The sequence below is a fragment of the Lycium ferocissimum genome, chromosome 8 (genome assembly GCF_029784015.1).
Source record: "Lycium ferocissimum isolate CSIRO_LF1 chromosome 8, AGI_CSIRO_Lferr_CH_V1, whole genome shotgun sequence".
NCBI classification, from domain to species: Eukaryota; Viridiplantae; Streptophyta; class Magnoliopsida; order Solanales; family Solanaceae; genus Lycium; species Lycium ferocissimum.
In genome coordinates this window covers 11,958,939-11,973,946 of record NC_081349.1, presented here as the reverse complement: position 1 = coordinate 11,973,946, position 15,008 = coordinate 11,958,939, and the positions used below count along the sequence as shown (strand labels likewise).

Below are 15,008 nucleotides of genomic sequence, written 5' to 3'. Positions count from 1 at the left end.
AGCATGTAGATTCTATTTCTTTTCTGGAAAAAATATTGACACTTCTAGTATTCCCAAAATTTTGAGGAGATGAGACTTCTTTTTCTAACTGACTAACGTACCACACTTTACCTCTTTGCATGTGTCTAAAAAGGATTAGGAAATATTTTCGGTGATGATCATTAATATTTAGGCTTTAGGGGCGGGTAATCAGCTATATAAATAGGAGGCAAGACATATAACGAAAAAATATCAAAGAGTAAACAATTTGTTCAAGTCTCTTGAGGATTCAATATTCATGTTCACACTTTTCTTCTTTTCTTCTTCTTTTTTCTTCTTTTCTCACAAGCTTTCATTCTCATTTTCTGTTCCAACTACCAACAAAGTAGTATAAAATAACATTATTGCTAGTAATTAACACAATATGTTTCTCATGGCCACTGAAAACAAATTTACGGATCATAGTGATAAGAGGACTAAGGAGGAGATAGCCATAGATGATTGGTTGCCCGTAACGTCGGACCGGAATGCCAAGTGGTGGTTCTCAACAATGCACAATGTTACGGCCATGGTTGGTGCTGGTGTTCTTAGTCTCCCTTATGCCATGTCTGAACTGGGATGGTAACTTTTTTAAAACAAAATCTTGAAAATTTTGTTCTTTAATTTGTTTTTGTTTTCTTGTTGTTCCTCGTCAATCGCATTTAATAAGATGTTGTTTTTAGTATGAATATTTTAGATATGTTACGGCCTTAGAGGATATACTCAAATAGTCAATTTCGTATTTTCTTTAACTGATTGATATAATCTTATCTTAGCAGTTTCGTAATTTTTGTTGTCTTTTCTCTTGTTAATCTTCATAATTGAAAAAAAAAAAAAAGTGTTGCCTTGAATATGACTATTTTAGATATGTTACGGGATATACTTAAATTGTCAAATTCGTGTATTATGTAACTGATTGATGTCATTTTACCTTATAGCGGTTTACTTAACTAGGTTTCATGATTTTTGATAGATCTTAAAAACTGATTCCGCAAATGGTGAAACAAGCATCTTTTTTAAGTTTTTCTTTTTTTAAAAAAAAAAAATTATTCTTCATTATTTATCATCACATCAAAGGTTTTGCGGTTGAGGGCACAAACATTTCGGAAAAGTTACTTCATATCCTTAAATGCTCGATCTCATCTTAGCGGTTACCGCTGCATGATTCAATGTGTTGTTTAATTGGATTATATTTTCTCTTTCTTCTTATTTCTTGCATTTCTTTGTTGGAAATAAAATTCCTTTAAATCATTTAATATTTTCCCCGATATAATAGTCTAGTCATTTTACTTGGCCCATGTTGACTTGACAAACTCTCTTAAGAAAGCTTTTATGAGGAGTGTACTTTACTAAACTAACCTTATTAATGATGCTTTGAAACTCTAAACACTTTATGTAGTTATTTAATACTAAGAGTAGAAAAAACTCTCTTGATTTGCTAAATTGTACAAGTAAAAAGAATATATATATATATTTTTTTTGCAGAGGGGCCAAGTAAATGAAACGGAGGGAGTATCTAAAACTATTAACCATTGCTTGATTTAACCACTAACGATTCTACAATCTTCTAATTAAGTGCGAAGTAACATTTTTCATTTTTTAAATTATTTTATTTTATTTAGTACATAAGAGAAAATTATAATTTGTACATTGTTTAATGCATACGATTAATTTTCAATCAATCATTATCTGAATAAAATCAAAACCACCCACGTCCATGGGCGCTAATATTTTTGAGTTAATATTTTTTTTTTTACTATTCACATTATGAATAAACTTGTAGAAAGTCGACATATCCAAATTCTAGGATATCTACTCTTGTTTCTTTTTCAGTCTAATAATTTCTTATACATATAGTCCAAACTTGAAATTTAGCACATCCATTCATTTAATTTTACATTGGATTTTCAAATTCTTGTTTTATTCAGGGACCTGGTGTAACAGTAATGTTACTCTCCTGGATTATAACCTTTTACACAATCTGGCAAATGGTGGAAATGCATGAAATGATACCAGGCAAGAGATTTGACAGGTACCATGAGTCAGGCCAATATGCATTTGGTGAAAAACTTGGCCTATGGATTGTGGTACCCCAACAAATTGTAGTAGAAGTCAGCACTTGCATTATCTACATGGTCACTGGTGGCAAATCTTTGAAAAAAATTTCAAGAAATTCTTTTCCCACATGTCAAACCAATCAAGCTCACATATTTCATTATGATCTTCTCTTCTATCAAATTTGTACTATCTCTCTTGCCAAATTTCAACTCCATCTCTTCTGTCTCCTTCGTCGCCGCGATTTTGTCCATGACTTACACTATTGTTGCATGGAGTATGTCAATAAGGGAACACAAAATTGGTAAAGCAATAGTTAGTTATGGTCCAAGGAGTGACAAAAGTTCAGACAACGTGCACATGTTTTTGAGTGCTTTAGGGAATGTAGCATTTGCATATGCTGGACATAATGTGGTTCTTGAAATTCAAGCTACACTTCCTTCTACACCAGAGAAACCTTCAAAGAAGGCAATGTGGATAGGTGTTTTGACAGCTTATATTATAGTGGCATTGTGTTATTTGCCTGTGGCTTTCATTGGATATTGGGCGTTTGGTAATGGAGTGAATGATAATATTTTGCTCACACTACATAGACCTACTTGGCTTATTGCAGCTGCTAACATGTTTGTGGTGGCTCATGTCATTGGGAGTTACCAGGTATGTATCACAACTACTAATTTTATGTACTCAAAAGTGCTAGATTTTTACATCATATAGTTAATTAACTATAACTACCTACAACTAATGTAATACATAAGATTTTTTGCAAGTAGTGTTGGTCTATTATCACAACGTATAGACCTAAGACTGGTTGTTTTTAAGTCTTTATTTTCCGTGGTTTCGTTAATTTACCTAATGCTTATATATCACATAATTTACTTTCAGGTTTATGCAATGCCAGTATTTGACATGATAGAGACATACGCTGTGAAATCATTGAAATATAAACCTTCCACTCCTCTTCGTGTCTGTGTGCGTGCAGTTTTTGTTGGTAAGTTTTTCGTTTCTCTATTCCACCTCCAATTCTCCGCTAAAACTTACCAGCAAAAAAGCGCACGTATTACCTAAGAGGAGTGCAAGGTTTATATTTCAATGATTTCACGTGTGTCTCTATCATGTCAAATGGGCATTGCATAAACACGAAAGTAAATTATGTGATATATAAGCATTAGGTAAATTAACGAACCACGGAAAATAAAGACTTAAAAACAGCCGGTCTTAGTCTATACGTTGTGATAATAGACCAACTCTTACTTGCAAAATCTTATGTATTACATTAGTTGTAGGTAGTTATAGTTAATTAACTAGATGATGTAAAAATCTAACACTTTGAGTACATAAAATTAGAAGTATGATATATACCTGGTAACTCCCAATGACATGAGCCACCACAACATGTTAGCAGCTGCAATAAACCAAGTAGGTCTATGTAGTGTGAGGCAAAATATTACATTCACTCCATTACCAAAGGCCCAATATCCAGCCAAAGCCACAGGCAAATAACACAATGCCACTATAATATATGCTGTCAAAACACCTATCCACATTGCCTTCTTGAAGGTTTCTCACTGGTGTAGAAGGAAGTGTAGCTTGAATTTCAAGAACCACATTATGTCCAGCATATGCAAATGCTACATTCCCTAAAGCACTCAAAAACATGAACACGTTGTCTGAACTTTTGTCACTCCTTGGACCATAACTAACTATTGCTTTACCAATTTTGTGTTCCCTTATTGACATACTCCATGCAACAATAGTGTAAGTCATGGACAAAATCGCGGCGACGAAGGAGACAGAAGAGATGGAGTTGAAATTTGGCAAGAGAGATAGGACAAATTCGATAGAAGAGAAGATCATAATGAAATATGTGAGCTTGATTGGTTTGACATGTGGGAAAAGAATTTCTTGAAATTTTTTCAAAGATTTGCCACCAGTGACCATGTAGATAATGCAAGTGCTGACTTCTACTACAATTTGTTGGGGTACCACAATCCATAGGCCAAGTTTTTCACCAAATGCATATTGGCCTAACTCATGGTACCTATCAAATCTCTTGCCTGGTATCATTTCATGCATTTCCACCATTTGCCGATTGTGTAAAAGGTTATAATCGAGAGAGTAACATTCCGTTGCCGGTGTCCACCCGAAAAACAAGAATTTGAAAATCCAATGTAAAATTAAATGAATGGATGTGCTAAATTTCAAGTTTGACATATGTATAAGAAATTATTAGACTGAAAAAAAACAAGAGTATATATCCTAGAATTTGATATGTCGATTTCTACAAGTTTATTCATAATGTGAATAGTAAAAAAAAATATTAACTCAAAATATTAGCGCCCATGGACGTGGGTGGTTTTGATTTTATTCAGATAATGATTGATTGAAAATTAATCGTATGCATTAAACAACGTACAAATTATAATTTTCTCTTATGTACTAAATAAAAAATAAAATAAAATAATTTTAAAAATTAAAAATGTTACTTCGCACTTAATTAGAAGATTCTAGAATCGTTAGTGGTTCAATCAAGCAATGGTTAATAGTTTTAGATACTCCCTCCGTTTCATTTACTTGGCCCCTATGCAAAAAAAATATATATATATATTCTTTTTACTTGTACAATTTAACAAATCGAGAAGTTTTTTTCTACTCTTAGTATTAAATAACTACATAAAGTGTTTAGAGTTTTCAAAGCATCATTAATAAGGTTAGTTTAGTAAAGTACCTCTCTCTCATAAAGCTTTCTTAAGAGGTTTGTCAAAGTCAACAGGTCGAGTAAAATGACTAGACTATTATATCGGGGAAAATATTAAATGATTTAAAGGAATTTTATTTCCAACAAAGAAATGCAAGAAATAAGAAGAAAGAGAAAATATAATCCAATTAAACAACACATTGAATCATGCAGCGGTAACCGCTAAGATGAGATCTAGCATTTAAGGATATGAAGTAACTTTTCCGAAATGTTTGTGCCCTCAACCGCAAAACCTTTGATGTGATGATAAATAATGAAGAATAATTTTTTTTTAAAAAAGAAAAACTTAAAAAGATGCTTGTTTCACCATTTATGAATCAGTTTTTAAGATCTATCAAAAATCATGAAACCTAGTTTAAATACCGCTATAAGGTAAAATGACATCAATGTTGTTACATAATACGTACGAATTTGACAATTTAAGTATATCCCGTAACATATCTAAAATAGTCATATTCAAACACTTTTTTTTTTTTTTTTTTCAATTATGAAGATTAACAAAGAAAAGACAACAAAAATTACGAAACTGCTAAGATAAGATGATATCAATCAGTTAAAGAAAATACGAAATTGACTATTTGAGTATATCCTCTACGGCCGTAACATATCTAAAATATTCATACTAAAAACAACATCTTATTAAATGCGATTGACGAAGAACAACAAGAAAACAAAAACAAATTAAAGAACAAAATTTTCAAGATTTTGTTTTAAAAAAGTTACCATCCCAGTTCAGACATGGCATAAGGGAGACTAAGAACACACCAGCACCAACCATGGCCGTAACATTGTGCATTGTTGAGAACCACCACCTTGGCATTCCGGTCCGACGTTACGGGCAACCAATCATCTATGGCTATCTCCTCCTTAGTCCTCTTATCACTATGATCCGTAAATTTGTTTTCAGTGGCCATGAGAAACATATTGTGTTAATTACTAGCAATAATGTTATTTTATACTACTTTGTTGGTAGTTGGAACAGAAAATGAGAATGAAAAGCTTGTGAGAAAAAGAGTAGGAAAAAGAAGAAGAAAAGAAGAAAAGTGTGAACATGAATATTGAATCCTCAAGAGACTTGAACAAATTGTTTACTCTTTGATATTTTTTCGTTATATGTCTTGCCTCCTATTTATATAGCTGATTACCCCCCTAAAGCCTAAATATTAATGATCATCACCGAAAATATTTCCTAATCCTTTTTAGACACATGCAAAGAGGTAAAGTGTGGTACGTTAGTCAGTTAGAAAAAGAAGTCTCATCTCCTCAAAATTTTGGGAATACTAGAAGTGTCAATATTTTTCCAGAAAAGAAATAGAATCTACATGCTGATAATGAGTCCCCTTATCTAGGGATTGTATAACTACTAATTTGTACTATATCGATACTTAAATCAAACTGAAAGTTAATTAATACTAGCATTTATATAAAAACGAAGGTGCATAGGAAATTATATATGGTATGAATTTATGATTTATGTAATTATAACGTAAAAGATATTTACACAATCTTGAATTCTAAGACAATCACATTAATTAACCAGGTAAAATAATAACTAATTTGATTTTATAAGATATTCTTTGCAACAAATAACATTACTATGTCAATATTAAAGCATAATAGGTATGAAATTTAAGCCTACAACAAGGTCACAATACTAATTATAGTTGTATTGGCACCACCTCTGTGGTCCCTCTTTCTGTAGTTTTGCTGCAGGTAACCTTCTCCCCTTTGTCTATCAGAACTCTGCGACCAGCTTCGCGACTCAAAACCGCTCATATAGTGCTTACTGTTGCGAAATACACCAGATGGAGACTTTGTCCTCCCAAAGCAATCTGAAGAAATTAAATACAATATGATCGTTATGATACAATCGATCTTTATACGAAGTTAGAAGAATTATCAATATGATTATGATAGAATAAAGTAACACAAGCATGTACATATACAGGTAGGTACCTTTGTTAATTCTTTGAACTTTATGTAGGCTTCTCTTCCCTTTACAATAATGTGATGGGTCTAGAATGAAAATTCAAAAAAAGAATACAAAACGTCAAAATATAATCAAATAACTCAAGACTCATAAATGTTTTGAAGAAAGAGGATTTTGTAGAATTCACTACATTAATTGCATTTTGAGCAGAAATTGCATCCTGAAAATGTACAAACCCATAGCAATATCCATCCTATATTCACAAAATTTTGTGTTTAAAAGCTTAATCGTAAACAAAAAAAGGTTTAAGGAAATGATAAACTAACAGTAACCAATAACTATGCAAAACAGATATACCTCATAAGTTTTGAGTTGAACGTCGTGAGTATGAACTGGTCGAAACTGTTTGACAACATCGTGGAGATCCCTTTTTGCTGTATTGGTTGGTAATCCTCCTATGTATATCGATTTACCTGTTACGTGTAAACAAACAACCTAGAAATCGGTCTAACATGATAAAATTTTCGTCAACGATTTGGTTAAGGCAATGCAAATTTACATTGAATGTCCTCATTGAAATTGTCTGGTGCAACATTGATTGAAGGAGCTGCAACTTTCAACACACCACTAGAATTAGGCGCTAGAGCCTTAGCTAAGCCGACATTAGCTTGAAGTTTTTTAGGTGCTGATGGGAGACCAGCATCTCCAACAATCCTTACAATTCTGTAGGGGGTATTCGTTGGCCGTGAGGACCTGCTCTTCTTTATCTTTAGGAAACGTTCGAATTAGGCAAAGCTTTAGATATAAGAAACTTTAAGAAAAAAAATTATAATCTCTGTACAATTAGCATGTGAACCAAACTATCACTAAAAGTATAACTAACCATTGATGCATAGCTAAGTTTAGGAGCCGCATTCTCAACAACGGGGATTATCTCATAAACTTCTTTACCATGAGCTTCGACATTATATCCAGCTTTGCTTTCAGTAGCTGGTTCTGGATGCAATACTAATTTCAAAAGAGAGCAATTATATATATATAGTTGATAATCGAGTTTAAATTCTAGTACTGACATGGTAAATATTTACAGGTCATTTAAGAGGTGATTACAAGTAAATCTATATGATAAGCATGTCATAACAGGTAAACAACACTAATAGTATAACATAATCTTCATGGTGTTAGTGTATATAACATAAATCCTTAACGATAAATTACCAACAAATATCAAGATTGATATTGTGTCATACAATCAAGTGACCAATTGAGATAGTGTCAAAAGCAAAAGAACATACCCATAGGAGAAACTAAAGCATTTTCATCAACCTGCTCCTCAACGACTAATGAAGATTCTTGTACGCCAACAAATCGAAAAATGTCGTTCAAGACATAGTATCCTTTCTCCTGTGGAGCAAGAAAAAATGTCTGAGAGAAAGTTTTTCTCGAGTCATCTTGCCTGATCAAACTCGCCGTAACAACCACAAGAACACCCCCAGCAGCAGATAATTGGGAGTCAATAGTTGTGGCTTCCACTTTGTTATTCTTGAAGTGACATGACACAATAAATTCATTTATGCCCTAAAATTATTTAGGAATCAAATCCTTTTGTAAAAAAATAAGAACATGTTAAATCAGAAATCATTTAGTAAAACTCAAACATCAAGAAATGAAAAAAAATATAAACATGTAACGACCCATTTGGTCGTTTAGCACTTTTAGGCATAATATTCCTAAAACACCCTTTTCGTGGTCAAATCTTACGTCGTCTATACCGCGATAACGGGTGATTCGGTTATTTAATTGACGAGTTTTAGTCCTCATTTGACATGCGAGGACGAATGTTCTAAAGGAGGGGGAGAATGTCACACTCCATAATAATCCTTGCTACTTGTATTAAAACAAGAAAGAATGAGTTAAGAAGGTTCAAGGGAAAGTTAATCGAGTTAGTAAGAATATCGTTATAAATATGGTTGTCTTAAGTATCTCGAGGTGACCCGGTAACCTAAAGGATTTGAAATCGCGTTATGAGTATGTATATGAGGTAATGTGAGTGACCTTTTAAAGTATTTGAGATTATTAGTAATGATATAGAAGATGGACAAAAGATAGGAATATACTTTTTCGATTGGAGTTTCGTCGAAGCTTTCATGAGTTCTACTTATGGTTATTGTGATTCTACGGACCCTTCGAGACATGTATATGAATTGTTATGGATGTAAATGACTGTGTATATGTATGTATAAGAGGTTACATGAGGATGGAAGAGGATTAGAAGTTAAACGAAATGAATCGGAACAATTTCAGTAAAATCTCGGACCCGATTTTAGCCTATATTGTAGGAGGCATATCTCCTAGTATATGAGGAGTTTTAAGGTGTTTCAAAAGCCTAAAATTAAGTTCATCGAGTCTAGTTTGCAACGCAATAAACAGCTCGTCAAAATGATATCGGGGTAAGGAGATATGGATGATTCAAGTCGGGCTGAGTATTAAGACTATCTCAAGATACAAAGTAGAGACTTTAACTTCCGATTTCGTTTGAAGTCACAATTTATCTACAAATTTTGTTTGGTATAGAAGCATTAATGGAAATTAGGAACTACTTAATCGTGGTGTTAAGTTAAAATTAGTGGCAACAATGAGCCAATATGAACATTAACATGCCATGTCCAAAAGATGACTCAAAGTCATCTTAAATAAGACTACTATGGGAGACATACAAATATACATTTAAATGTGATTCATCCACTACACTTACATTATATTGTGGACAACCAAATTGAAAGAAAGGAGTGTGGAATTCAGCCAAGTGACTGAAAATAAGGCATCCATGTGAAGCATGCATTTGAATATTTAAGCATCTACTACTTTATGAAAGTATACATTGTTTTAGGAGGACATAACATGGTGGAGGGATCATTTCACATTAAATATTGCTCATTCATCTTGGCATAATTACAATGGACAAAGGGTGGTGTATGAATCATTCACCACACATACAATTGTCTTGTAAACAATTGAAAAGAAAGAAGAAAGGAGAAACAAGAAGGTGAGGTTGGCCAAAAGTTGTAGAAAACAAATTAGAAAATTTAAAGTGTAAAGTTAATGGAATGAATCATGCCATAAGTGGAGCATGTGACCAACTTGTAGGCATCAAAGTTGAACCAAATAATGACCAAGAAATCAGCCATCACAATTCATTTCAACTACACAACACAAAGAAAGAAAACCTAGAGGGAGAGAGGGGAGAGCTCACGGCCAAGGGGCTGATTTTTGAGCCCTTTGAGTCTTGATCCAAAAATTATTTTCCAAGGTGTTTCAACCCTTTAGAAGGTCCCTAAAACGTGAAGATAGTCTTTGGAGCAACAAGAACCATTTCCATCTCAAGTCACCAACTCAGCCAAGTAGAGAAGTCAAGTTGTCAAGGTAAGATCTAACTTTCTTTTCATGTATTAAGGGTGATGTAGATGTGTGAATATAAGTTGTATGCATGAAATAAGGTGTGTTGATGTTGGAACATGATGGTAGTTATGGGGTTATATGTGTTGATGTTGAAGTATGGTTGTAACTTGACGAACATGAATCGCATGCATAAAATCATGAAAGTTGGTGTTGGAATGTTAGTTGGCCGTAGGACTGTTTTGGTGGAATTAATGGACTGATTTTCTTTAATAAATATGGTTGTTACTATCATAGATCTCATGGTAAAAAGAATGAAAAGAATTGGAAGGTTAAAGGTGAAGTTATGTTAGTATGAAAATGGTTGAATCTATGATTTTATGTGAGAGATGTTGAAGCATGGTGTAGCCGTGTGTGGACTGCTTTGTGAAGAAGTTAGTGAACTGTTTTTACTTGATATTTTGATTGTTATTATCATGAATTTTATGATGGAAAGGAAGGTGTTTAATGGTTGGAGTTGAAACTAAAGTCATTTGTGAGTTGTTTTAAGGATTATAAAAATGACGATATAGCGTAGTTGCGTATGAATTGATGTTGTACTTGTCGTGTGGATAGCTGGTCATAACTTACTAAAATTATATGAAAAGAAGACATGAAATGATGTATAAAAATCGCATGTGGTCGGCTTAGTATGTTCGTAAACGATTGCAAGAATTCCGAACATCGTTATGTTGTCGGTTAGAGACTGTTTTGGACATGTTGTGGTAGTGGACTGTTTTGGACTTGTGGTTTCATTAAGTTGGAAAGAATAATTATAAGTTAAGAGTATACATCATATTGTATGTTGGATGGGCTGTTATAAGTTGTTACATGCAAACGTTAAGGCTACAAACTAATAAAAGTAACTTCGAGGATGTCGAAACCGTATGTGAATCGTTATCGCATGTTATGAATGTGGGTTGTTTAGAATATTGTGTGGGCTGTCCGGATTGGTATTGAACACATAATTATTGATGTTGTATTGGTAGTATGTGGTTGGTTTAGTTACAAGAGAAAACATCGCCTAAACATCTAGAAAGCGAGTTACTAACGTTAGAATACGTTTGAATCTCCCCGTAGCTTAACCATAGTTGTTGGCGTCTTAATATAGGTTGAAGTATTATTGGGTAGCGTACACATATTGTGTGACGAATAAGCTTATAGACCTCGTCCGTTCGGAAGCACTTCGAAGGAAAAAGCTTTGGCGTGAAAGTTCGTGACACCCGTTCGGCATTGAGTAGGTTACGGTTTACTTTATGTCTAGACTCCACAAGTTAGCGAAACGTATGTAAATAGTAGTGATTGACGGGGAAAAGCATGATAGGCCTTCGGGCATGGTGTGGAGGTAAATTCCATCTAGGTTGGTATTACCAATTTGTTATGTGGGCTTGTCGCCATTATTGGATCTTGTTATGTGGGGCTTGTCGCCATTATTGTGATATCTTGTTATGTGGCTCGTCGCCATTATTACGATATTGTTATGTGAGCTGTCATTGTATTGTGATTTCATGTATTTGATATAATTCTCTCTTGTTCTCCCACCGGTCATATGGAAGATAAGGTTATTATCGAGAATTGAATATTGAATTGCAATTCCTAGTATGAATCTATGGAACCTATGATTGCGGTGATTATTGAGGTTGATTCCATGCGAGGCATGCATCCCATATTCTATGTGCTATGTGATGTAATTATCACCCTAGTTGTATCTTTATCACATACTAGCTCCTCACCTTATGAAAGGAAGGGTAATATTGATGATTGAGCCGTGGCAATAATATGACTTGTACTTGTTTATTGCATATTGGTGATATAATTGAGATCGATATCATGCATGACATGCTTTCATATTACTCTTATGTTGTTATAATGGCGAGGGAGAGTGATTGAGAGACTCCGAGGTTTTGCCGGAGATTGAGAGCGACGAGAGAGAGACTCGAGGTTTACTGCCGGAGATCGAGAGTGACGGAGAGACTCCGAGGTTTCGCCGGAGATTGTGAGTGTTTGTTGCCCGAGGTTTCTTCGGAACGATGGAGTGTCCGATGCCCGAGGTCTTTGCCGGGATCGTGAGAGTGTGCTCGTGATCCGAGGTTATATTCGGGAGCGAGTGGTACATGGACTTCGCGGGTCCCCCATGGGTCATGACTACGAGGCATTGCCATAGCATGTGTGTACGGGAGCGCGAGTGTGAGAGGTGACTCGCATTGCATAACATTTACATAGCACGACATTGCATTGCATTGCATAGCACTCCATTTGAATGGTCATTCATGTCATTGCATGGCACATTCTCTCGATTGATTCTTGATTTGTGAATTACCGAGTTGTTGTTTGTGAGTATTTATTTTAAAGGTGGATGGAATCGAGGTTTATAGAATTCTCCCTAGGCTTATAATCCGAGATATTGAGATCCCTTGTGACTATCGTTAATGCAAGACTTTCTCTGGCGTGCTAGATGTGTGCGATCGTGTTTGATTACTTATCTCGCTTACTTGTTAGTTGCTTCTTGTTTATATGCGTGAACTAACCGTTGTCGGCCTATGATACCTACGAGCCTAGTGTTGTGCTCATACTACTTTGCTACACTCCTTCCGGAGTGTAGAGTTATTTTCAGTGCGATGGTCGGAGTCTCACGACCGTTTCGAGGCATTCGTCAAAGGCGTTTGGGTGAGCTATTTGAGATATTGCAACCCGCAGTCTCTCCTTAGATTTCGTTGTTCTCTATCCTTCAATGTAAGTCGTATCCGATTTCGAGTCCGTTATCTATTCAAATTGTAAACTTCTTAGAAGCTGTACGAGTCTAGACGCATTTTGGGAATTTCTTATAATAATAGCATTTATTCCGCATGTTGTATCAAATTAAGGTAGTTATCTGAAGGGTTCGCCCACCAGTGAAGGTTAGTGTGGGTGCCCGCATGATCCATGATTTGGGTCGTGACAAAACAGAAACATAGTTTTATTCAAAAGATATTGCAACTAAATTAGAGAAAGAAATGATAGACAACAAACCCCTTTTGTGGGAAATTACAAACAAATCAATTTACATTATGGCAATTACCTAGAGGGTTTTTTATAAAACATAAGCCTAATTAATATTCCACAATGTGAAACGTGAGAATAGAAGTACACACTTCTTTTAAGTGAAACTAAAGATACAATTCATATACGAATTTAGTATTATAGTAACCAAATTGCAATTAAAAGGACTAATTTTAGCATCCAATATACCATAAGGTCAATATTAATCAAACGCCCCAAAGTTGAGATTCAATCAAAGGGCAGTTATTCGAGATCACTTTACGCGTCATTATTTGAAATACACACTTCTCTGAAGAAGATGGGTTCATTCCTCAAGCGATATTTTTCACTCACAGTGCTTTAGGAAACAAATAACATTTAACATCATAAAGATTAAACAAGTATACATTGTCATCTTGATACATATAGAAATACTATCAAATCCAAAAGGCTAACAAAGTGTTCAGCATAAAGCTTAAATATGTAAATGTGAAATTTGAGAACAGTGCTAGTAAATGATGAGAAACATAAATTACATTATGTTTTTGTCATAATACTTACTTCGGACGTTGTCACATATTTAATTTCACCATCAGGCTGAGGCCAACTTAGGGCACTATTTTGCTTATAAAATCGATAAGACTGGTCGATAAGCCTATGTAAAATGCGATAATATTGATCCACAAAAGAGAGTGCAACAGTTTCAGCCGAGTGTTGATTTGTCTGAGTTGCCATTTTTGCACTACAATAAAATCAAATAAAGACATAGTTAATCATATTAATTTAACTATTTAGATGAACAATAGCAAATAGTTAAGCTACTAGTCGAAGATTGAGGGGTAAAAATTATGGGATAATTATACTCAATATCAATTGGGGTACCAATGCTACCAAATTTAGCCCATATTTGAGTTTCTTGCCCACAGTAGCCTATCTTCAGTTTAAACAAAAATTACTTTTCAAAAAATGACCCATTCCCCTCTTCCTCCCCCTCTCTCTCCATTGCCTCCTTCTTTTTCGTTTTTTTTTCGGAGTTCGCCACTGCCTCCTTTTCTTTTCTTATTTTTTAATTTTTTAATTTTTTTTTTAATTTTTTACTTTTTTTTTTTAATTTCCCATCTCCCTCTGTCACTCCGGATCTTTATTTATTTTTTTTTATTTTTTTTTATTTCTCCTCTCCTTCTGTCACGCCGGATCTTTGATGTTTGAACAGTTGGTTTCTGGTGGTAGTGTTGGAGTTCGTCGGAGAACGGAACTCCGGCGATGACTGTATATGGGTGTATATGAGTGTATATGAGTGTATAATATTGTATGTCGATGTATATGGGTGTATACGCCGGAGAACGGAACTCCGGCGATCTATATATGGGTGTATATGAGTGTATATGGGTGTATAATATTGTATATGGGTGTATATGGATATGTGGGTTATAATATTGTATAATATTGTATATGGGTGTATTATATTGTATAATATTGTATATGAGTGTATATGGATTCATATATATGTATAATATTGTATATGAATGTATATGGGTGTATAATATTGTATACGGGTTTATATGGGTGTATATGGATATAAGGGTTATGATATTGTATATGGGTGTATAATATTTGTATATAGGTGTATATGACTGTATATGGGTATATGGATTATAATTTTTGTATAATATTGTATATGAGTATATGAATTATAATGTTGTATAATATTGTATACGAGTATATATGGGTATATGAATTATAATACTCTATTAAAAAAAATTAAAAAATAAAATAAAAATAATTTAAAAAAAA

The 15,008-nt window shown here is 34.0% G+C and overlaps 1 protein-coding gene and 2 pseudogenes across 1 annotated transcript; 1 reads left to right on the top strand and 2 right to left on the bottom strand.

The window, feature by feature from the left end:
- The first annotated feature begins 335 nt into the window (after nucleotides 1-335).
- LOC132066026 (lysine histidine transporter 1-like) lies at nucleotides 336-3,066 on the top strand (annotated as a pseudogene).
- Nucleotides 3,067-3,133: 67 nt separating this feature from the next.
- Nucleotides 3,134-5,919, bottom strand: LOC132066025 (lysine histidine transporter 1-like; annotated as a pseudogene).
- Nucleotides 5,920-6,466: 547 nt separating this feature from the next.
- Nucleotides 6,467-14,521, bottom strand: LOC132066024 (nuclear transport factor 2-like). The gene is made up of 8 exons (XM_059459429.1): nucleotides 13,776-14,521; nucleotides 8,057-8,339; nucleotides 7,645-7,769; nucleotides 7,321-7,528; nucleotides 7,112-7,234; nucleotides 6,952-7,016; nucleotides 6,778-6,847; nucleotides 6,467-6,663 (listed from the first exon to the last, which is right to left on the bottom strand). The coding sequence occupies exons 1-8, from the start codon at nucleotides 13,947-13,949 to the stop codon at nucleotides 6,467-6,469; spliced, it is 1,245 nt and encodes a 414-aa protein (XP_059315412.1). The 5' UTR covers nucleotides 13,950-14,521.
- Between the last annotated feature and the right edge of the window lie 487 nt (nucleotides 14,522-15,008).